This window comes from Haemaphysalis longicornis, unplaced genomic scaffold, assembly GCF_048455015.1.
Source record: "Haemaphysalis longicornis isolate Haplotype H1 unplaced genomic scaffold, Haemaphysalis longicornis Haplotype H1 scaffold_9, whole genome shotgun sequence".
Lineage (NCBI taxonomy): Eukaryota > Metazoa > Arthropoda > Arachnida > Ixodida > Ixodidae > Haemaphysalis > Haemaphysalis longicornis.
Window position 1 is genome coordinate 141987411 of NW_027526460.1, and position 24872 is coordinate 142012282.

General features: G+C 49.1%; 2 protein-coding genes and 1 pseudogene across 2 annotated transcripts in view; 2 read left to right on the forward strand and 1 right to left on the reverse strand.

Moving 5' to 3' along the window:
• The window catches only part of LOC144151806 (uncharacterized), a 35502-nt gene that overhangs the window by 826 nt on the left and 9804 nt on the right, over positions 1 to 24872 (forward strand). The window contains exon 2 of the mRNA XM_077682939.1: positions 3724 to 3921. Coding sequence (XP_077539065.1) covers positions 3724 to 3921 — 198 coding nt within the window. The remainder of the gene's footprint in view (positions 1 to 3723; positions 3922 to 24872) is intronic.
• LOC144152427 (uncharacterized) lies at positions 14484 to 15549 on the forward strand. The gene has a single exon (XM_077683696.1). The coding sequence runs from the start codon at positions 14521 to 14523 to the stop codon at positions 15547 to 15549; it is 1029 nt and encodes a 342-aa protein (XP_077539822.1). The 5' UTR covers positions 14484 to 14520.
• LOC144151805 (uncharacterized) lies at positions 16295 to 18043 on the reverse strand (annotated as a pseudogene).

Consider the following 24872-nt stretch of genomic DNA (forward strand, 5'->3'; position numbering starts at 1 on the left):
GCTGGAGACATGAGGGCCATGAGTTCAGTCTCCTATTTATAGTAACGCTGCAGACGATCACCGCACCATTTCCAGATACTGTGGGGATGAGGGAGAGCTCATTTGTGTTCCGGAATGTCTTCCTGTCTAGTGGAACGAATCTATTGTGGCCTCACTGGCTTGTTTGTTGTCGTTGTCGTGTTCGTCGTTTGGACAATCTAATGCTGCAGATAGCGGAGTGAGTGTTGACAGGCCTAGGTGATCGTTCAAACAACGCAACCCACTGCGCCTAATTTGGACCAATGAGTACCACGGTACTTTACACGTTGAGGAAGCCAGATTAACAACTTGTCTTGTGCGGTAATTACGGTAGCTACAATGTGTGAGGACGTAGGCATTGGTAGCTGTTTCAAAGACAGGAGACCAGTGCATGAAATTGTAAAATGAACTTCTGTGTAAGCCTGGAAAAGAAGGAGCCATACAGGATAATACTAATACATACCAGAGGGGCACCGCACTTCACCGTGCGTTCCGTCATGTAACGGGCAGGCGAGTTCGACTTGTCCTTGGCATGGATCATGAATGGCTGGAAAGTTGACGCTGGCTACAAAAAAGCAACCGTATTTCTGCAAAAACCTAATCGAAGTTGTTTTCTTGAAGCTCCTGAACGATTTACTTGTCAGATTATTATTCAGAAGCTTGAGGCAAGGTCAACAAGAAAATGATGTTACCCTTTTTTGTCGTTTGTGGCTTCGAGACAATACAGAAGCCATATGGCTAACCAAGCCAAGCAGGCGAGGAACGTCGCTAGGTGCAATGGCAGCGCCCTCGACGGCCCGCAATTGCAAGGCACGATTTCCCTCTAGTATAAATTTGTATAAAAGTCAATGGGAAGGAGAATGGGAGCAAACAAGAAATTAGCGCTCGTAACTAGGGATGTGCGAATATTAGAAAATGTCGAATATTACTCGAATATTAAATATGATATATTCGTATTCGCTTCGAAAACTATCTATTCGAAATGTTTCGAATAATCGAACAGGTTCGAATAATCGGCTATTATCGAATATTTGGGTGTATTAATTGGGTGTAAAAAGGACCACAACATCGCTTTTTTGAAAGCCATATATTCGGCTTCTATGTATGTTTCCTATCCTGTGCATTTGCAAAGTTTGTCCGCCGAAAACCGTCGCAAAGTGGCACAATGTCAGCGCAAATGGGCGGTGACAAAGTGTCAGTGCAAATGGGTGAAAAAACGGCAATTCTCGGAACGCTGTATCTACGCAACGATGCCACCGATCGCGGCCATTTTGGTACCATTGGATCGGCCGAGGGATCCTATTTCCGTTCCTTACCGTCTTTTTTATGTTAGTTCATTCACAAACGCACGAATGGCAGAAAAAGAAAGGCGCACAAACAAGTGAGATATAGATGCTGAAGCGCGGTTGGCCTTTCTGTCGGCGCGCGTTGAAACGGCCCTCCTGATTGGGCGTCGCTGCGTTATTTCAAGATGGCGGCCACCTGAACTGCGTAATACGCGTTTCTGAGTTCATTTGCACCGCTTGGCTCGGCCAAGTTTCTGTTCAATCATTGTATCTGCTGTGGTATTCAACAAAGACATTATCGCGATGGGAACGCCTGAGATCACAAGCCATATTACGGGAAGTTGCGTGGCTGGAAAGGCGAATCGGTCACTGAACGCTTTTCGTGGTGCGCGTGACTTTACCCTGGAGGGGGAAATGTGGTGTGCGCGCTTGTGATAGCGGTTCGCGCAGTGAACTTTTCGCCTTATTTGCGATGATTACACACTTAGTTATTGCTAAGCTTGGCAGTATGCTCGCTAGCTTTGGGACAGAAACGGGCGACGCGTCAAAAGCTTCGGTGTGCACGGCGTAGCTGCTGCGCGTTGGAGCATCGCCTGACTACACAGCCTGGTACGACTGAACACCAGTAGTATCTTAAGAGCGACCTGACGGGCCATGTCAGGGGTAAACAAAGCATGACGTCTTTTGGTATACGAGCGCCCCGATGCGGGTGAGCCATATCGCTTTCTTGCGCAACGTTTCCCGTGCACTTCGAGTAATCATGCAAACAGGTCTGAGTTAAGCATAAGAACGTGTTGACAGCGTTAAAAATGTACCTTACTGTCGTTGAATTTAACAAATTCATTTTTATTACCAATGCATACATCAATAGTTTAGTGAATATTGGATGCCCTGAATTTTAAGAGTACCAAAAAATGTCCAAAGCTAGAGTTATGCAGAATATTATACCAAGCTTCAAAGTAGCTCATTTGTACCCTTTTGGCGTGTGAACTTTTGGCAATGAACGCCTGCACGTAAGCTGCTGATCCAGGCAAGGAAATAAAGCATCAGGGAAGTCAAAGCTCAATTTTCGTATCTACGTAAAAAAGAGTGCTTAATTTGTTGCCATGATCACTGCAGAGGGAAGTTTTGCAGTGAAATACAAGCAACCAGCTAACCTACTTTGCATTGAAAGCCATCTCCCCCCACTTAGTCCGCAAAATGGGCTGTGTACTCTTCACAGAGAAGTTGAAATTGATGTTTTATGGAAAGAAAAAGGCTGCAAAAGGCGCTCCAATTTCAAGGCAAGGCATTCCAGAAGCCCCTTGATAAAAAAAAAAAAAAAAAAAAAACGAGAGGCTACAAACCTAGCAACTTTTGATGAACGAAATCTATTTTTCAACTTCGGAATCTGTTTTCTCAAAACAGTTTCTGTTTTTGCCACCTACGTCTCTTGTTGTAGTGATTTCTTCGTGATCTGCAGGTCTATTTTTGATTCCGTTTTTTTAGTTCAGGTTGTGACACGCTTGGTTCTTCATGTTAACTCTTTGTGAATTTTTTATTCAAATGGTCATTAATTGTCTCAATGCCTGTTGTACATTCACCTCTAAAAAAACTGAAAACTAGAAAAATTTTGTTCTAATAAAACATCTAAGACTGTCACGACCTCGTCCATTCATTTGGGAATGCAAAATACTTTGAACAAGATTTCTATCATGTTTTATAGGCCACTCAAGGTCGGTGCAAGATGGACAGAAAGAAAATTTTATAAATAAAACGTTTTCAAAATATCTCCGAAATTTTTATGGTACTATCACAAAAAAAAGCATTTGCAGTTGCTGTGCTAATTTCCATAAAAATTCACAAAGAAATCGAAAAGGTTGATTTTGAAAGCCACATCCCCCTTAATTATTCGATATTCGATTAGATATTCGAAGCTAGATATTCGTATTCGATTCGTATTCGAAAATTTTGATATTCGCACACCCCTACTTGTAACGCATACCATTCTTCGCCAGTCCCCCGCCGGGGGGTGTGCCACGTACGCAGCAGTGCGTTTGCGCCTCAAAAGAATAAGGCCTGAGCTCGCCATTTCTCGCCCCTCTCCCGAAACATTTTACGTTACGCTTTGAATACGTGAGCGCAAGCGTGGGGCAAAAACGAAAGGCATTGTGTTTTTGCGTTTTCTCGTTGGGCTGAAATAAACAACACATTATTTGTCTTCTGCTTTGTCCTACATCTTACAGCAGGCCGTCAATTTTTTATACACCCTGCAGTCACTCATTTTTTATCAGCGAGAATAATCACGGTCAAGTGGTTCGATTCTCGAGCGGTTTTTTTTTACATTTACTTTAAATGCATCCGCGCCCGCCCGGAGCTCTGCTAAGATCGGACACCGCCAAAGAGGCCCGTTTTTGACGGATTCTTCTCTCGTCGCCAGATCCTGGTGCGCGTGTCACTCGAGCTCGGCCTGTACACGGTGATCGCGATCGAGGTCATCCACCTGGATCAAGGCGACGGAAAAGGCCAAGCTTCTCTGCACTTCTCGCCGGGCAAGTCTCTCCTGCGAAAGCTTGGTCAGACCAGCTACGAGGAGCTGACGCGCAGCATGCCGCGCTTGTACATCTGGTGGGAAGAGGTGAGCCTCAATTCCCGCGTTCTTCGTTACTAGGGATGCCGTCTCTGGTGGATGCCGCGTTACCACTGGCTGATTAGTATCTCCTAAGGTTGCTGAAGCACTGCCGCCAATGCCAGTTCATTTTTAATTGCGACCATCAAAAGCATTTTTGCACGTAGAAAAAGTGCAACGTGTAATTATCAGGACACTCTGTCACGTTGGATATCTACGTGAAGAGTGCGTTCGCATCCTACAAGACCATGAGAACAAGTACTGGGAATTCAAAACCACGCTCTGCAGCTCAAGAATTCTACAAGAATTCAGAAAATCCTTCACTAACGCGTACGATTCTTAAACTGCTTGTCTTGAGTCTGAGCTTTTTCCAGGAAATTTTTTAGTTTTCGAAATCCTGTCGACCAATTTATCTCCATTAACGATATTATAACGATTAGAAGTATAACTTTTGCGAAATCTGCATTGTAGATATGTAGTGTTCATCCTTTTTTACAATTGTTATATTTTTTACTATTTCAAAATTTCTGCTAATTATTCCAATTACACTAATATAATGATTATAAGTGCAATTTACGCAACATTTGTGTTATTGTGGATATGAAGGTCGTACTACGATTTGCCATTTGACGTACTGTTTCAGTTTTCTTAATTTTTATGTTTTCAAAATTTCCTCTGACCAATTATCTCGACGTACGTTATTATAACTATCATGTTTCGAACTTCCCCGAAACCAGCATTATAGTGAAAATGCCGGGCGTTACACAGGTCGATAGTTTCTGTAGATATTTTATATTCTCATTTTTCTACTTTCTCAAACATTTTCTCCGCCAATTATATCTAATTACCCTATTATAACGAAAACACGTGAAACTTTTCTGAATCTGCATTATTGAGGAAATGCCATTTTTTCATTTCCAGTTTTTTAAATATTTTTCTTGTGCTTTAGTTTTTCAAAATTTCGTCCGACCGATTATCTCCAATTACATGGATGGGTGGAAAAGACGTTATTGAGTAAATCCTGCCGTAGGTAAAGCCCGGTTGATTACATTAGTATAAGGATTACATTTAGAAGTTTCGCAGAAATGTGCCTTATTGAGGAAATACAGGGCATTACACGGTTCGCTATTTTCCGTAATGATTTTGTATTTTAATATTTTTTTAGTTTTTTTTCAACTTTGTTCGACCAATTTTCCCCATTTACGCTATTATACCGATTCCAGGTAGAACTCTTGCGAAATCTGCCCTATTGTTTAAATTACATGCGGCGCCTTTTGCCGTTTTTCGTAATTTTTAATGTTTTCTTTTTTAATTTTTTAGTTTTTCGAAAATTTTTCCGAACAATTATCTCCATTTACGCTATTATAACGATTACAGATGAACCTTTCGCGAAATATGCATGATTAAGGAAATGCCGTGAGTTATACGTGTTGTGATTTTACGTCCCTTTTTACTACTTTTCAAAATTTCGTCCACCCTATTATCGCTATTTACGTTACTGTAACGGTTACTTTGGAACTTTCACGAAATCTGTCCTTCTGTGCAAATGAAGGCCATTACAGGGTTCGCCATTTTTCATACTTATTTTATTATTTTCGTATGCTTTTAGTTTTTCAAAATTGGGTTCAATAAATTACCGACATTTACGCACTTATAACGATTACCGGAAGAACTTTCGCGAAATCTGCATTATTGTGGAGATGCCGTGCGTTAAACTTTTTCCCATTTTTTATAATTTCTTTATATTTTCTGAGTTTTACGTTTTCAAAATTTTGTCCGACCCATTAGCTTCGTTTAGGTAGTTATAACTATTACATTTGTAAGTTTCGCGAAATCCGTATTATTGTGAAAATGCAGCGCTTTGCAGAGTTCGCCAGTTTCCGTAATTATTTTACATTTTGTATTATTTGTAAGTTTTTGATTGATTGATTGTGGGGTTTAACGCGCCGACGCAACGCAGGCGATGAGGCGCGCCGTAGTGGAGGGCTCCGGATTAATTTCGACCACCTGGGGATCTTTATCGTGCGCCGAAATCTCGTACACACGAGCGTTTTTGCTTTTCGCCTCCATCAGAAAAGCGGCCGCCGCAGCCGGGAATCGAACCCGCGACCTCGTGCTCAGCAGCGCAACGGCTTAGCCACTGAGCCACCGCGGTGGGTCTATTTGTAAGTTTTCAAATTTCCGTTCGACCAATTCTCTCCATTTACGCTATCGTAACGATTACAAGTGGAACTTTCGCGAAATCTGCATTATTGTGAAAATGGAGGGCGTTACACGTTCCGCCATTTTCCGTATTTTTTTCTATATTTTTCTATGTCGTAATTTTTAAATACTTCGAGTGATGCAGTTATCCCAATTTACGCCATTATAGCGATTATAGCTGAAACGTCCGCGATATCTGCATATTTGTAGAAATACAGGTCGAAGCACTGTCCTTGCTGTCGGGGTACTCGGCAAACACTGCTCCAGATTAAAAGCACTTTCGTCTTTGCCACTGCCTTGAGTATGCAGCAATCGTGCCGGCAATCAAGCTTAATTTCGTATTAGCGAATCTTGCACAGCTCACACCGTCGCTCGAGCGAAATAGCACATCTCGAAGCAAACTGCTTTGATGTATCCACAATTCACGATTGCTCCGATATTGCCAGTCAACCGCTGCTATAGTACCAATCAATCTGCGATATCGAACGTCATTTTTCGGCAATATTTGCAGAAAGAATATCAGTCTGGCGACAATAAGTGCTGCATCGTCTCGAAATATTGTATTTGATCCAGTTCATCATATTGGGGGAAAACATTACTTCACTTTTCCTCCACAAAAAAATGACCTGCCAAGCTGGACGCAGTCCACGGAGTGCCCTAAACAAAACTCGTTAGCTTGTAATTTGCAACGGGACGCACTTTCTACGGAATTTACCTCTCCCCAGGTGCGTCACACGGCGTCTGTGACGTCACTGTCAGGGAGCGTGCTCGCTGCGGCCGAGGGGGGGTGTGGCAAAACATTCGAATCGACGCGCGGCGCGTATGCATTGAGGCCGCTGGGGACGCACCTAGGAGCAGCGTTTTAGATGCGACGCTGAGAGCATCTTTTGTCGGCGGCTCTGTCCTTCCTGCGTGCGTCTGTCGTCATCGTCGTCGTCGTCGGCGGCGGCGGCGGCGGCGTCCGCGCTCTCCTCCGCTCACCCCCTCTCCTCTCCGATAGCGAACACTCTCTCGCGAGGGGCATTGGATTGGATTCGATTGAATTGGCTTGACTTGGCTTGGATTTGGATTGGGTTAAAGTGGATTGTGTTGGATTGTGTTGCGTCATAGCCGCGGCAGACGCACTGGCGCCGGCGCGTGCCCAGGGGAGAGCGAACACTCTCTCTCAACATCTGCGGGTGTGCGGCCCAGTGCGCTCTCACTCCGCCGGTGGGCGGAGCTGCGCGCGGTGCTGCGCATGTGCAGTACTCTCTCTCCGCGGTCTCCTCTCCTTCGGGCGCGCTGCGCATATAACCATATAACCGGTGTGCCGCTCTCCGGCGGCCTTTCGGTAGACGGTGGCTCTCCGAATGCGCTTGAACCCCCCTCAGCGTCGCATCACACCAGGGTTCCCGCGTGGGAAGGTGGGCGTAATTTGTCTTTGTGTGTTGGCTTTCCGAAGCACTGGGATGTTGTGCCCTTGGCTACGAAAATCGCGCGAGCAAAGGCAGCGACATCAGACTCTTTCGCGTCTCCCATAAGTAAAATTCGCATGGTATTGTGGACGCGCGCGATGCGCCGAAAAGACGTGCAGCCAAGCCGTAGAAGCCGTTTCCCCTTGCTCAAAGCAACCTTTCCCATCTTCGAACTTCTGCTGTTTCTTGAAACGCAGGCGCACATGAGCCGTCCACGAAGATTAGGTGCCCTCACACGATGTGTTTTATCCGTCAAACGAAAGCACAAATTTTACCGACTGAAATAGAGTGGCATAAAACGTTCAACGCCAGTAGTGGCAAGGGGCTTTCTGTGCTGCGAAATATTTCAATGTTTCGGCGAAGTAAGATACACTATTATAAAGGCGCTAATATCTAGCTAGCACAGGCGAGACTCAATAAATGTTTCAACCAGCGATCCGGGATAGCCACCCAACTACCGCCAGATCGATTGACTGTATAGTGAGCAGAATAAATTCGTTCCAGAGGAACGCTTGCTTGTAAGTGCGATACATTAATTGACCCTGATTGGTCAACTATTATGTAGTGAGGTAAAGATGAAACAGATGCTTGCCGTGCTCCAACTCAGCGTCGTGCCTAATCGCCGCGAAATGGGCCACTCAAGTTTCCGTTTTGCTACAGATCCCTCCTGAAACGTTCCGTATATACGGAATTATGGGAATGTGGAGTACGTTCCTGGAATGACACAAAGCCGCCACAAAACAAGAGATTTTTGACAAGCACATGAAAATAAAACAGTGCATGCCTGTTGAAACATTTGACGCCTGTTTTAAGTCTGTATGATTACCAGAAACGCGAAATCATTGTCCGTATGAATTCCGTATATACGGAGTATACGGAAATCATACGGAGCGTGATTTTGCTTATTATTGAAAATAAAAACACGAAAACTGTACCACACGTTGATATTGCGCGAACTCATTGATTCCCCTGTTTGTCGAACTAAAATCTACATTAATTACGCTTGAGGGCGTAACACTGCGCATGAACTCCGTATTCCCATTATTCCGTATATACGGAACTTTTCAGTAGGGATTAAACTTTAATAAGGGGGAAATGCACTCTCCACTTTCCGCCTCCGGGCACTGGAACATGCAAAGAAGTGGGGAGTACTCTGAGGGGGAAGAGGCCTACTGTCCCCTCAAGATTTTTCGATTCAGATTCGGGGATGTGGGGACGACAGACAGACAGGGCACTAACTGTGATTATCCTGAAATGATGACTACCTATAATTCATTTTGTGTGACAACGTATATGCACCGATGATATACGAGTATTACGTGTACTCCCACCACGACGACCACCCCTTTTGCAATTTCACTGGGAAATAAACGAATACAGCAATGAGTAACTTACATACACTACGGCGTGATGGCGATGTTTTTGTGGCATAATTTCTAGTTTTGGCTTTCTATAATCTTCCTTTTGTTGATTGTTTTTTTTAGTTTTTCCTCATTTCACCCTTTCACTTCATTTGATACAAAATTGTGAGCACGCCACGGTCTCCGGGCGACGCAAGGAGGCCAAAAACAGGCAGAGCACACGCTGTGTGAGGCACCGCTTGGCGTAATCGGACCTCGAAAACAAAAATGAGTGAGCTTCCCTTGGCATGATGACACCCTCGCCCAACAATTCGAAAACATTTCTGGAACGCGTTGCAAGAGCACAAACCTTCAGAATGAGCCAGTTTAGGCGGTTCCATTCGCGCAATTTATCCGATAACATTATATCCCCTAGCCGCCAGTTCTCGGGGTTCTGATGTACGGTACGGTACAGTACCGTACGGTACACAGCTGTGGTGCGGTGGTTGCAGGTGCATAAAGCACGTACATGTTGGAGTGACAGCAGCAACTAGTCTCGCTAGACCCCCACCTGTAATGTAGGCTGCCAGCGATGGCCCGAACCAATAGCACATCTTTTCATGAGAGTTTCGCGCGGCCGGGCCGTGCCATCGGGGCAAACGCGTCTTGCAAACCACCGCCTCATTTAGCAGCCGCTAGGTGGAGCCATCCGTCACGCACGTGCGCTTTGTGACGTCACGGTGTTTACTGCAGGGACAGGTCCACTAGCTGAATGCAGCTTGGAAGGATCGGAGCTTTATTCGAAGTGACAAACATGGACATGTCTTTATCGTGCCGCCTTCTAAGCATCTTGCCGTTTGTGTAACGCACCAACCCAATCCGCTCGACCACTTAGGACACCAGGCAGGTCGTATTGAGCCGTTTGACGTCCACTTTTAAGCGCTGGACACATGTACGACTAGTTCACGCGATTCGCATGCGACTGCTCGTTACGATTGATCGTTAGGACCCGTTTTGGCGTCGATCGCTGGTCGAAGGAGGCTCACGACGTGCGTCTGGCAAGCCAGATGCAGTCGTGCCATCGTTGCAATCGTCGTGAGGCCACAGCCAATGAGAGCCCGCTGAGCCCCAAGCCCCCGCAACCGGCGTGCGTTGCTCTGGTCGGCTCGGGTGTTGGAAACTTTAGGCTTAGCATCCTGGCGGATATTTGATCGCCGCTATCTGTGTAACTGCGAATGACAATCCGTAACACAACTTTTCACCACACTATCATCCCTTTTCTCGCATAAGCTACTTTTTTTTAGCGATCAGATTGATTCAGAAGAGCAGCGACAAGCGCGGTTGCTACCGTGGTCTGCGCCGGTTCGAGCCGCTGAGTGTGCCGAGCCGGTAGGCGCGACCGACGTGTGCGCGGACTGTTTCCGAAGGCAGAAAAGGCTTCGCGATTGCCTGCTTTATCAATTTCTTGCGAACAAACGCGCGGAATCTACAAATTCAGCTCAGCGATCGTCGTAGTTGAACATCTGCGTAGCCTGTTTCGATGCTTCCGCGCAGGTATTGCCATCTCTCGACCGGTCGGCGCACCGCCCGCCGCGCGCCGCGGCGGCCGGTCAGCGTAGGCTGCATCGCGGCAGACATCTGATCGCCGCTTTTAAAATAAGCCCTGATAACAATCCCTAGCACAATTTTTCACCACACTAACACCTACTTTCTCGCATGTGGAACTTCATTTTAACGATCAGATTGATTCAGAAGAGCAGCGACAAGCGTTTGCTACCGTGGTCTGCGCCGGTTCGAGCCGCTGAGTGTCCGAGCTGGCAGGCGCGGCCGGCGTGTGCGCGAACTGTTTCCGAAGGCAGGAAACGCTTCACGATTGCCTGCTTTATCCATTTTTTTTGCGATTTTACGCGCGGAATCTACAAATTCAGCTCAGCGATAGTCGTAGTTGACCATGGAGCAAAAACGGTGGGCGGAGCGACGCCGACGACGCATCGCATGCGCGCATCGGGTCATGTGTCTCAAATTCACGCGTACGACTATTCGTGGTGACAGTCGTAACGATCAGTCGCATGCGAATCGCGTGTACCAATCGTACATGTGTCTAGCGCTTTAAACCTCCCGCCAGCAGAATGGACATGTCGTCAGTAAGGTCATGGGTCTCATAGCTGCGAATTGCCCCTCCGTCCGCTCCCCACCCGTGCTAGCACAAAATGGCAACCGTTTATGTGACCGCACAATAAACCGTCGGAAATCCCTCTCTTAACTCCCTTTAAGCTGAACAAACGTTAGTTACTAACGTCGGTGTTCCAAGCGCGCTAGTTTCTGTTAATCCGGTAGGGATTCGTAGCTGCTCGACTAGCTGAAATTTCAGGCGGAAACGCCGGCGGCAGAGGTTTTCTGTTGTTCTCGCGCCCATTCGCGCTTATGGTCGGCAAATGCTCTTTGAATTCAAACTCTTCTTCCTCCAAGAGAATGACATGCGTCCGTCTCATGGCGAGTTAAAACCCGAAATACTTAGAGCTTCACTGTAGCGCACAAAAATTTCGTGCTCCGTTTCCCTCCCCCGTCGTACACATCTCACTGTCAGTGTAACAGCCTTACCCGAACCAAAACCGCTTCATTAAGGAAGACAGCTGACAGGGCGCGTTGAGCCATGAGACTTGCACGCTTAAATTTCCCACCAGACGAACGTAAATGTAATCGGTAGCGACATGAAGCCCAGCCGGTTCGTTCAGCATGCAGCCCATCTAAACGGGCAACCGGTATTATGCGCAAACTTCGGGCGCATACATCGGTGAAAATGTCGCTCCGAAAGCCTTTACAGCTGAATGGCTCCCGCCCGCGTTCTACGTGGAAAAGTTCTCTTTAGCCGGGAGAGATTCGCAGCTACTCGGCGAGGTGTAATAGGAAGTGGCAGCGGCGGCGGCTTTTCGTCATGTTTACGTCCATTTGCGCTTCTGTGGATTGTCCACAGTAATTTTATAGCTACGCTACCGCCGTTGTCTGCTGATTACGCAACATGTAGAAGAGGCTTCGGTGGTGGACAAAGGAGTTGTGAAAGAAGCGTCGGCCATTGCGAGGACGAGCCCCTCGACGGCGCCAAGAAAAGCAGCATCACCGGAAGAAACTGGGGGGTTTGATGTATACTGCTTCGCACTAAAAAAGGTCGTAGCTGTTTAAGTACGGCAGGGGTACTGCGCTTTTACATACACCCTTTGCACGGGCTGGATGCCAAGTATATACAGTGGAACCCCGATAACACGACTTTCAAGTGACCGCAAGAAAGCGTCGTACGAGAGGGGTGTCGTCGTACGACCGCGGTGTGGGTTAAATGCCAGCCTGGTAGACGGTCTCAAGCTACTGGTGGTCTAAGAACTTATTTAAACTACTGTATTTAGTGCGTTTTCGCACGATTTGCGAACCTTTATCTGCAATCCCAACTTTGAAAAAAAAAAAGAAAGAAACTCCTATGTTGTGCTCAACTCCACGGCGTCCGAGCTAGCCCGCCAGACAAGCGCCGTGCGCTACGCCACACTCGCGCCATCCGGTGCTACTATACTCGGTTACAACTCAAGAACGGCCCCACCTCATGTACAGCCGGTAAAACGCTTGTCTATAACAGCGACTTCAACTTCAACCAGCTACATCCGAAAACTGCCGAAACATACTCGTTCCAAACATGTCGGAGGCAAAAGCGAAGGGCTAAGACTTCAGAATCCCGCAGTAGTTTTATTCAAATCCCGCTCCGGCGGGGCAGGATAGGGCTGAGAGTACGAACGCTGTGTTATAGACAAGCCTTTTACCGGCTGTACTTATCACTCCGCCAAAGCGCCGGACCCGTGACGTCAGTGCGCGCGCGTTTTGAAAGGGGTTTGCTATGAATGCGTGATATCGTCTGCCTTATCTCACGCAGTTTGTTGTCGTCACTGGAGTCGTTTATAAGCATATTAAGTCCAAAAAAGTACGGGGACGGCTCACGCCATGTTCAAAATATTCCCAGTAACGCCCTACTTGCGCCTTGCGGAGAAACATCCGGCTACGGTGATAAGGCACAGCGGCAACTTCTGATGCCGTTCTTAAGTTGTCACCGAGTGTAGATATTTTTAGCATGGCGGGTACCATCCACTAACGCTACGGCGGCGGTGGCGGAGCCCGACTGGGAAGGTGCACAATCGTTCCGGTGGGGTGGATTAGTTACGCGCTCTAGCCTTCACCATCTCCGCGCATTCGCTTCACTGAGGGGCAACTACGTTGCCCTTTCTGCCCGCGCCTGCGCTGTCGGGTCCCGGTAACCAGCTGCTGTAGCGTGAGCCTCCGGTAGCCGCTATGCGTAAACTCTGTATTTATATCCCGCTGGCCCCGCGCCTTGCACGCGCTAGATAAGTCCGACGTGGTTGAGTAAACCAAGAGGGGAAAAGCGAACGTGAAACTGCCAAGGCGAAGCGAAACGAACGATAGTACAGCCGGTAAGAGGCTTGTCTATAACGCAGCTTTCGTACTCTCAGCCCCATCCTGCCCCGCCTGAGTGGGATTTGAATAAAACTACTGCGGAATTCTGAAGTCTTAGCCCTTCGCTTTTGTCTCCGACATGTTTGGACTGAGTATGTTTCGGCAGTTTTCGGATGTAGCTGGTTGAAGTCGAAATCGCTGTTATAGACAAGCGTTTTACCGACTGTACAAGGCGGACATGAAAAAAAAAAAAAAAAAGGAATTACCGTAAGGGTTCAGACACCCCGTTCAACAACCCCATGCAGTCGCTGTTGGGTCAAAGTGCTCAACACATAGGTGTTTTCGTTTTTCACAAGAGCCAGCCACGCGAAATAGATAAGATGATTCGAACTAAGCGTGTAAAGCATGTTAGCGGCGATAATTATAGCGTGGTCTTGCTACAGCGACTTGCTGCGGCGGCCAGATAGTGACCGAAAATGGCGGTGCCAACCTTTAGATGTCTCCACCCATTCGGCGGACGCACCTGAATGTAGGTACCCTCGCAAAAAAAGAAGCGGAGTAACAACGCTGCTTTGAAAGACACTGATATGCAGAGAGGAGAGAGAGGGGCAGAGAACGTCGTAAAAAGAAGAAACTTGGATCGTGCGGGCGATGAAAGCGGGTGTTCAGTCATCAACGTGGGGTTGCGTGGTAATGTTTTCACATACGTAGGCAACTCCACGAGAGCTTCAAATTCACGGTCCGCCAGCCACTTGAACCTTGACTCCTCGCGGTTGGTGCGTTGGATTACTGATTGCGCGTGTGGCCGTCGAAGGCTCACTCCCGCTCATGAGTACCAGTCCTGGTTGCTTGCATCTGTTAAGCAAGTGGCTTCGCCTGCATGCGCATCTTTGCACATCAAGAAGGGTCAAACTGGGGTTAAGAATAAACATAGGGACGTGGCGGCCAAGCTGTGTAAAAGATGGGAAATATACCGGTTTATCCACGCCAGGGTCTGTCCTGTAAATTGGACTGCGTGCACCCGAGCGTCATATCATCGGCGATTTTAATGCATTGTTTCCCTGGGGAGTTTGGAGAGACCACTGCGATCTGTCGTATGAAGCGGGTGGTCGTAAGGCCGGGGGACGTAACAGCGGGGTTCCACTGAGTTACCGCGGCTTGTTATGGACGTAGTGTGCTTACAGAATGCATTTTCTCTTCACCGCTCGCACAAGATGGACCCGCCGGTAACGGTTTCTGAGCTCATGGCGGTCGACAACAGCGTCGAGAAGGCGCTCGCCTCAAGCGACGGCAGGGTCGTGGAAGTCAGGGGGACGTTTGAGATCACCGTAGATGGCCTCATAACTGACGCTGACACCGAGGTCTGGCTGTCTGCTTTCAATGCCGTCCAGCTTAGCGGCTTCGGGTCGGCCACCCAGTCCCCGTGTCTGGCCACAGCCCCCGACGTCATGCGCCGTGCACTGAAGAGGGTAACAGCTGGCGGACCAACCCTTGCGGCCTCATACCTGGCGGCGAACCTCGATGCCGAAATCGCCCTACTCGAATCGGCCCGGCAACGCTTGGGAAAGCTGGATCCCGAAAGTAAGCGCTTCTGCATCGACCTGACGAGCCGCTGCCTCCCACTTACGTGGCCCCTCCTTATCGGCCGCTTTATGGAGAAGTCCGATTTGGCCCCTTCCGTCGACGCCATGTTTACCTCACTACGCCAGGCCCTGCGAAGCAACACCAGCGTGTTTTCCTGGCTAGATGACGCCCACAAGGCGGCAGCTCTCGACCGACTCGAAGAGAACAAGATCGTCATCGGCGGCGACGGTTACAAGTCACTAGGCGCCGGAGACTCCCCTGGAAGCAACTTCTACGCCAACTTCGCGCCAAACGTGGCCATAGGCAAGGGCTTTGTCGACGTCTACCTGGACGTCCTCAAGGAGACCCAGAGGCTGCGGTGGTTGGCCCCACCAACGCGCGAGCAGCTGTCGTTGGCCACTGTTGAACCACTAAAGGGCGTCGTTTACCAACCGTGGTCGCGCTACATGCTGGTGAGCTCGCTTCTGCTGGTGGAGCCGTACCTTTATGGGAGCCAGGTGCCACTCAACTTCAACTACGGAACCGTCGGTGCCGTCCTGGCCACAAAGATGGCCCACACCATCGGACAACGTAAGTTCTCGAAGTTTACCTCCCTCGTCGACCCCTAGCAAACCCTTGATATCCTGTAATGTCTACGAAACGCGAAACATCTTCGCCTCTTCGAGGTTTTATAGCTCGTTCCAAGGACATATTCTATTTTGAAAGCCATATTTAACGCTGATAGGTGCTCATCAGAGCCGGGGCCCGCACGCTGTATAAGACGTTGCGTTGCAGAAAGACAAAGGACGTGAACCATGTGATCGGCGAACGATGTATTTACATTAGGTGCATGCGGGCCACGACCGAGCTCGTGCTGGCTGCGCCCCTGCCCAGCTTCTTCTCCCTCGGACGTCGGAACCGTAGCGTTATGTTTCATTATTCTCATCCTCGTCGTCTTGTACAGCCATATCCAGTAAAAAGCTAGGAGATGGCGCAATATTAAGATTTTAAAAACAAAAAGAAATGACAGAACAGAAAGCAAGTGAAAATCAAAAGTAACCTGAATATACAGTTGACGTGCTTCAAACTGAACATTCGATTTTTTCATTCATTCTTGTTTTTATTCAGGGGCATTGCAAAATGGCTGATTATGTGATGACACCACAATTCTGAACCATCAATCTTAACTGTTGCAATACGTGGGACCGAAAAAATAATTATTGGTAATCTATAGATGGCTTGCAGTGACGGCAGCACACCTGCCATGTTTGTGAACCACAAGCACAGCGAAAGGCTGCACACTTATAACTAGCTCTTACGTTTGGGAGTGCTGGAAAAGCTGGAATGGGAGTCTTAGAAGAGGAGGAGGAGGAGGAGGAGTGAAACTTTATTTTTGATCAGAATAAAAGAGAGTTAGAGCCTGTGGCCCTCCGCACAGGTGCAGTCCCTATTCCGGGACCCCATTGGTCAAGGCCGCCACTCTCGCCCGTCGAACTAGAGCCCTTTGAGACTCCAGCCCCGAGCAATTGAGCAGGGCTGCCTCCCATGCCTCTCTGGTAGGGGAAGGGTTGGGGGATAACGCAGGGTTGCGCTGGCATGCCCACACCATGTGGAAGGTGTCGGACACCTCCGCACAGTGCAGACACCGTCCATCTGTTTTAGGGTCGAAATGCTTTGCTACTGCAGGGCACATAAATGTGTTCGTCTGCAGGCGCCGCAGTATTCGCTCATCGGCCCTGCTCAGACCCTTTGCAGGGGCTGGGTAAAGCCGGCGGTTATCGCAGTAATGTCTTACGATTTCTCTAAACCGCAGAAGTGGTTTGCTAATCTCCGAGCCGGGAGAGCATGGGTGAGGCGCCCGGTGGGTAAGCGCTCGGGCAGCCGCGTGCGCGGCCTCGTTACCTCTCAGACCCTGATGCCCCGGAGACCACACAATTTCTTTAGGAGCGGGGTCTACGAACCGCACCACTCGTTTTAAAATTCTGTAGGCCAAGGGTGGTACCGTGCCCGCTAAATACCTTTCACAGGCTCGGCGACAGTCCGTTATTATTGTCCTTGACTTCGGGTCCGAGGCGGCGAGCGCTATGGCAATCGCCTCGGCTTGCGTGGAGTTAGGAGCCCGGTAGGAGAGCCCATCGACTTGCTGGTCCCTGTGAATTACAGCGGCAGTGAAAAACCCTAGAGGCGACGGTCCTGCCACATCAACGTAGAACACACCTCGCCCATTTCCGTATTTCCTTTCCAGGGTCTTAGCGCGTGCTTCCCTCCTGCCTTCGTGAGTGTGCTTTTCTATGTTACGCGGAAGTGGATGCACCCAGAGCCTGTGCCGCCACAACTCTGGGAGTTTGCACGTCTCCTCTGGGATACACTCATGTTTTATTTGTAGGCGATTAAGCAAGTGACGCCCGGACGCCGTTTGTGCGAGTCTAGTGTACTGATTTGTGAGATGAGCCTCTTTCAGCTCTTGATATGAATTGAGCACTCCCAGCGCCGATAACCTGGTGTTGGAGGTAGCCACCGGGAGGTCAAGGGCTCGTTTTGTGGCCTTCCTAATGATGACGTCAATGCGATTCTCGTGTTGTTTGTTCGTACGGAGGTAGGGTACGGAGAAGAGGATCCTACTGGTTACGAAGGCATGGGCGAGCCGGAGCGCGTCTCTGCCCCGTAACCCTCCGCGCTTGTTGGATACGCGTTGTATCATCCGTCCGACCTGTTCACCTGTTCGCTTCAGTTTGGCAATGGTGGTCTCTGGACTAAGTTTGTTGTGAATAAGCAGGCCCAGGATCCTAATTTCTTCCACTGCTCTGATAGAACCACCTGTTAAAGAGATGCAAAGCCTTGTGTTCTCTTTAGGATTGGGTTTAATGTGCAAAAGTTCTGATTTTGTTGGGGCACATTGGAGGCCGCAGTCATTAGCATAGCTTTCGACAATGCTGGCAGCCCTTTGAAGGCGGTCCTCCATTTCCCCAAGGCTGCCTTCTGTGCTCCAGATTGTAATGTCATCGGCGTAAAGGGCATGTTGTATACCCTCTACCCGAGCTAATTTGCGCGGCAGCTGCATCATAGCGACGTAAAGAGTAGCGGCGATAGGACCGCTCCTTGTGGAGTACCCCTTGTACCCATGTAATATGGACCGTACTCCTCATCTTCGATCCTCAGGAATGCTTGACGCTTGGAGAGGAAATCTCTTACGTATGCGAAGGCTTTCTGACCATTTGACAACGTCCGGCACAGCAGCATACTAGAAAACTTAAGAAGAGGCCATGATGGTGTCATGTGCAAGCCGTGTATTTAATTGCAAAATCGGCAGTCCTGTCTGTTTCCTTTTTTGCTGGGCTATTTTAAAACGATTTCAGCTCACCGGGCCTAGCCACTACCGAAACACTGCTGCCACAAGAACGAATTAAGACGCAGGCAAGAACTGAGTAAGATTCGACAGTTCTAATCCTAGTTTTACCGAGCGAAAGCAAAGACTGTGCACCCAGGGTTTCGTGAAAGTTTGCCCTTGCTCAACATTTCGCAGCTTCTCGTCTAGCTATATGTACTGGATAATAGGAATCATCCTTTCGCTCGCTATGTAGGGCGCGCACATACACCGCAGCGGGGCGCCATCGATGGCAACAGTGAGGGAACAAGCGCCGGTAAAGTTCCCACTGGAATAGCGCTTTCTCGTGCGTGAAATTGTCTTTCTCTACTTCGTTCCTTTGAACTGAGCGGGCGGCGTCATTTGACATACAGTAAAACTGCATGTAACGAACCTCTACATAACGAATTCCTGGATTTAACGAAGTTTTAACACTAAATTGTTTTATGCCCGGGCACACAAAGATTTCAGTGACGTGATTTCCGTCACGGAAGTGACGTCGCCAGACAAAGTGCCACTGACGCGGCGGCATCCGGTTTCGAGCCCACGACTCTGTGGCCGCAAGGGAAGGTACGTGGCGCTCTTCCCGCTGCGAACCGATACGTGAACAACTGTACGAACGCGCCTTATGTCCTTCCCTATGACTCACTCTAGAGTTCCTGTATATCGCGTAGCGCAAGAGTTGCGCGTCTGATTGCCACATGCCGCGGGTTCCAGTTCGACAGGAAAGCCCGCTTTCAATGCTGCGCAGAAGACCCCGTATTCAGTAAGTTCTGCTCAACTGAGCATCGGCGGTTGTGGAAGCGGCGGCAGCGGTGGCGGCTCAGCTGATAAGCAGCCGAGAATCGTGCGCCAGTTTTAAATGCAGAGCATTTCTTAGGCTCGCCTCTTCCTGCGTCGGACGGTGTCAACAGCTCCGCGTCCGCAGCAAGTGCGCCTCTCCTCCTTCCCTCCTCTCTCTCAACAGCAGCTGGCGCGCGCATGCGTCGTAGTCAGCCCGTTCGTTCCGTCGCGGTCTCGGCATAACAGGTGCGTGATAGCAGCGCGGTGGGGCGTGGAAGGGCGCGCGCTGCTTGCGCATACACGCTCTCCTCCCCGTACTGCTCTCCCTGTACTGCGCGCTCTGCAAATATAAAGCGTCTAGCGGTCGCTCGTGCTTCAGTCACTGGGTTGCTCCTTCCTTCCTTGGTTGACGCTCGCCCCCACGTTTACTAGTGTCTGCTACTCTAGCATCACGGAAGAAGCGATGGAAGAAACACTGCCTTCAACCAGTACTGAGGCCCCAATGCTCTGCATTTACTCGTGTTCCCCTCGCGGGAAGGCGCGGGAATTTTTGTCCGGCCGCTCCTCGCCACTCCTCCTCGGCGCTGCCGATGGCGCGGGGGCCTACATGCGAGAATGGTGGCTTTCCCGCACGACCTGGAACTCAAGATGGCGGATGTACGCGCAACTCTGCTCCCCTAGGGGAGCTATATACATGAACTCTAACTCACTGAGATGGTGCGCGCCGTCTAGAAGAGGCGAAACGAAGTAGCGCATTATGACGCTAATGAGCGCCGACAGTTGGCGCGTCGATGCCAGTGCGTTTGTGTACAGGGGGCGCGCATGATTTGAGGCACGCTCCCCTATTTTTTTGTTTCTTGCGTGTCGGTGTCACTTCGTCTTGCGGGGTCAGGCTCGCGAACCCTTGGCACAAGGAGGAGGTTACTTTAACATTCAACTGCTCCTGTGATGGCCCCTTTCACTTTCGTGTTTTGCCAATTCCTACGAAATAGGGATTAACCCCATTTTTTAATTCCCCATGGTAACGACCATTGAAGAGCATTTGTTTGCGACTGCTGTGTAACGAAACGTTGCGGCGCTTAACCTTTACGTAATGCAGCGGGCAAGCGGATCAGCAATTGTTTTTGCCCTGTTTCTAAAAAATCGGCTGGATGAATGAACTAATTTACCGAATACTAGCACTACTGTAAGGGTCCAGCAGCAACGAAAATTATAGAATAAAAGGAGAGACCAATAGCCGCGACGTCCCGATGATGCGATGGTGTTCTATTTACAAGATGGCGGATGGAGAAAGATGAAGCAGCTCGAGCTAGAGCTGCTCACGAGAGATTACGGGCACCGATGATGATATTCGCATCGGTGCCGCGATGATGATTACAAAGTTTCTACATCTTCCCCGGCCACAAAGAATCTCTTGTCAGTCCGTGTCCGTTGAGTACATATGTTCATTCCAGTTCGATACAGTGTGGCAGTCCGACGGCGAAACACTCGGTGTGGCCGTTTTCTGAGCAAGCGCCGAGTCTGTCGGCGCAGTCCACGTAGCCATGTCGAAATTCGAAGCCCGTCTTGAACGGTCTTGTACCCTGATGTAAGCTCTTCGGGTTTTTCCGCTGCGCCCTGAAAACAGTGTCTGGAATGCTGCCGGTCCTTTCTCAGTCTCTGTAGTGTCGCAGTTCGACTGCTGCCAGATGCCTTTTTTTCCTTCGGATGATGTCTGCCGTCTACTGCTGTCTCTAGAATGCATCGTGTTCGCGTAGGGGCAATCTTAGGATGTCTCTGGAAAATGTCAGTATCTCTATCTTCAGTTTCGGGCATCGCTTTCCTGCTTATGACAAATATTCCTCTTTTATCTTGTCGTTTCTTTTTCCGAGGAAAAGTGTCCATGGGTTTAGTCGGCACACATAAGGAATACGACGAGTGTTCCACTGTTACGCCAGTAGGTGGAGAGCCTGTCTCAATCGGGTTCTTTTCCGAGAACTCTTGAAGGGAACACAAAACCCTGCTATTTTTTGCCTGAACGTCCCTGTCTGTCAAAGAGCAGGTCATCGTCTCACTGTCTGCTTGGGTCGGGACATTTGACAGATGCGTAGTTCCTGTCGTCCAAGCTTTTTCATCAGGGTTTTTCAAATCATGTTGGCCATAACACCGTTCAGTCAATGTAAAAAACTCCGCGAAGTTGGCCGATGAATGCACTTTCTCAATTATTTCGTACTGTTCTGGGGTGTCGGATTTCTTGGTTTTCAGTTGATAGTATAAGCGGATCATGATAAAAGTAATTTCATCTTCATAGTCAAAGTTGGTGGCATATTCATCATCCAGGGAGTCAGTGTCGATGAATGGTTCAATTAGGTCGTTTAGAGATCTTAAGGCATTTTCGGTTTTTCTCAACTGGCGCATGAAACTCTTCAATCCATCGTAAACATCATCGGTATTTGTGATCAGCCGTAGTGCCGCTTCTGCGCCTCGGCGCAGTTCTCGAGTAGTGAACCGCACCTCTTCCCTTTTTGTTTTCAGTTCGTCAAGACGCATCGTACACACAGGAATACTCTGTTCTGGTAATGCATCTTCCATTATGCAATGAGCTCTAGCGTGCACCTCACCTTTCACAAAATTGGTTTCTGTACCCATCGGGCAGTCTCGTCGGAGGTGAGGTTGCATCGTCGTGTCATCTGGCCATCACGTCGGTCGGCTTTCGGTAGCACCATCGTCGATATGTCCATCAAATGGTCCGTCTTCGGCTTCGAGGGGTCCTCCTCCTCGTAGGCCAAAGTTCGGATGAATCCGAATCGCACTGGGCCTTCTTCCCGGGTTTATCGGTACCAAAATATAGAATAAAAGGAGAGACCAATAGCCGCGACGTCCCGATGATGCGATGGTGTTCTATTTACAAGATGGCGGATGGAGAAAGATGAAGCAGCTCGAGCTAGAGCTGCTCACGAGAGATTACGGGCACCGATGATGATATTCGCATCGGTGCCGCGATGATGATTACAAAGTTTCTACAAAAATGTCTGGAGTCGCCTAACAGGAAATTCGTCATGATGGCGACGATCAACAAAGCGGATAGCGACATCCCGTGCGTGACGTGGCATCCAGTTCTAGTTTAACGTTTGTAGCGTGACACAACACCAGGTAGCGAGAGTAACTACATTTGACCTTTTTTTCGGTTTCAGGGGGGTTTAAGTTCGAGACGAGTTTTGAGTTGCTAGGCCGTCGCGTACACGTGTAGCCACCCGTCTCTACTGCTATGTGAGGTGTCGGTTCGTCGGTGATGAGTTCTGCTGCCAGAAAACGAAAAACTGTGTCTTTGCAAGACAAGCTGAGACATATTCAATGCCGCCTCCCCCGGCGAGAAAGGAGAATTCCGCCGCCTGGTACTGGATATCCGGTATTCTTTACCGCACTCAAAAATTTTGAGTGCGCTAACAAATATCAAGTTCGCAACATGGCACCCTTTCAGCATAAGTTTGCTTATTGAATCAAGTTAAGGCGCATAAAAGAGTCAAAAGGTAACATTGATACTTAAGTTTTACGTTTCTTAGACGGGGGTACGTGACCTGAGCGCCGTGTATCGGCTAAGCTCGTCCGAAAGTAGCACGCGCCGCTCATGCAGTTTTTCGCTGTGAAAGAAAACATGAAGGGTAAGTTCCCCTTCACTGATGTCTACCATCTTGGCTTCGTTTCGGCTTCAATCCAGTGAGCCTAAGCACGAAACCTGCATCCAAAGAAAACCTGCATGTAACACAAAATGGAAACTTTTGTCAACTCCGATACATCCAGGTTTAACTGTATCAGCCGTTTCAACCTCGCCTAGTCATGTGGAACCGCAGGAGATAAGCTCCGAGTAAGCGAACCGATAACAAATACGGAGCGTAAACGTCCAGCGTGGACGTCCACGTCTGGCCTGAGGACGTGGACATCCTCAGGCTGGACGTCTTTGCGCTGCCATGAATGAGCTTGAAAGATGTAGCGCAGTAGGGCTTTCGATTAAAACCTTGCTGAACTGCTGTATACCGGAGGCCGCTTCATGCATTTCAACATTTTAACAGCAGACCTGTTACGGCCGAGCCTTTTCCGTCTGTCGCACCAAAAACCTTATAGCCTGAAGAAAAAGTGGCCAGAGATGTACCGGCACCTTGAAATCGTGAAACAGGAAACCAAACAACCCCAAAGGCCCGAGGTATACGGGTTAGCAACGGGAGGGAACACTATTGTGCGCAGCCATTTGGAAAGAAAAAATTTACACCATCTTCCTGTATCGGAACCCTGAGTAGTATGCGAAGCAGCCATGGGGGCGGGTCGATTGAAGTGCCCATTAGTTTTCAGTTCGTCGTTTCCGTTAGGTTGAGGTACGTAGCTACCGTTACATTTACCGTTTGGTTCCGATGGTAACTACCACACTTTTCACTTACCGGAACTACGAAATGGGAAATTGCGTTGACCCCATGGCTGTTTCTCATACTACTCAGGGTTCCCCTACGGGAAGATGGTGTATTTTATTGGAGGTGGTAGGGGGTGTTAGAGTGGATAGGCAATAAAGAGAGAGGGAGAGCGACGTTGTACGTGGTATGAGTTTTTCAACGTAGGTGACGTCGAGCTGTGGTTGGTTCCGCTTTGATTATGACCGCCTTATGGTCTGTGAAATGTAAAGTCAAGGGCTGTTGTAGTGGATGAACCCTAAAGTTGGTGAAGATGAGGTCGATGCACGTTCCCCGAATGGTTGTGGGCTGCTTGTAATCACGGCCCGCCGAGACTCGCCGACGCACGCCGCCGCCGACGCAGATGAAACGTCGAAGGCGCGTGAAGCGTGCTCGTCTCGTGCCGGCCCAGGGAGACACCGGCAACACTGTCGCTCCAGAAGCAAGCCGAGCATGCACAGTGGGGGCGTGGACGGCGCAACAACGACAAAGGAGGGACATAGCCCCGACCATGAGAAGCTGCGCATCTAAAATACGCTTGCCGTGGTCGGAGTCGATCTTGAATCCCTCGTGCTATGAAACCAGCGTCCACCCTATTAAAGGGCCCCTGAGATGGGGGTTTTTGGGGGGTCGATGGTATCGGAGCGCAACGGCTATTTCTTGAACTAATCGTGACGTGTTTGTGCGCTCTTGATTTAATCAATTTTTTACGAGCGTAAAAACATCAGAAAGCTACAAAAAACATCTTTTGTGTGTGGGTGCTTTTACACAGTCACACATATTTGTTTTATACCGGAGTGTAAAGCACTTGCACACCGGGCCAAACCGGGCTTGACGCTCCTCCGTTCTCGGCGGAAGGATACAGTGAGCGCAGGAGCAACGACGCTTGCAGCCAGCGTGATCGCTCAGCGCTCCGTGTCTGGTGTTAGCATGGAGGAAAGAAAAGGTTGTTAGAGTATCATCAGTTTTCTTTGCATTTGCTTTCTTGGACGCTGTACCCGAAAGGATTCTTTGCACCATCTGTGTTTCGAGCGTAGCCTCGACGTTCTTTCAGAGGTGGTAACGAACGGCGCGCCAAGGGAGCGCCGCGCCGACGACGAAGGAGGAGCTCCGCACGCAGCGCTTGGACGACGCCGGGCACTGCTCGTGATCACGAGGCGCACGCTCAAGTGCGCTCACGCGGGCTGAATAACTCAGTTCAAGCCCAAACGCTGTCGCAGCTGATTCTCTGCGGCGGTCGCGACAAGGGCAAGAGCATGCTCATCCCGTAACGACAACTGCCAAAGAGTTTCATTTCATTGCTTCCCATCAAGTCATGATCGCAGGAAAGTGTGGTTTGCTGCACCGGCCTTCTGAATGAACCTGTTGCCTAGTGTCCTTAGCGCGC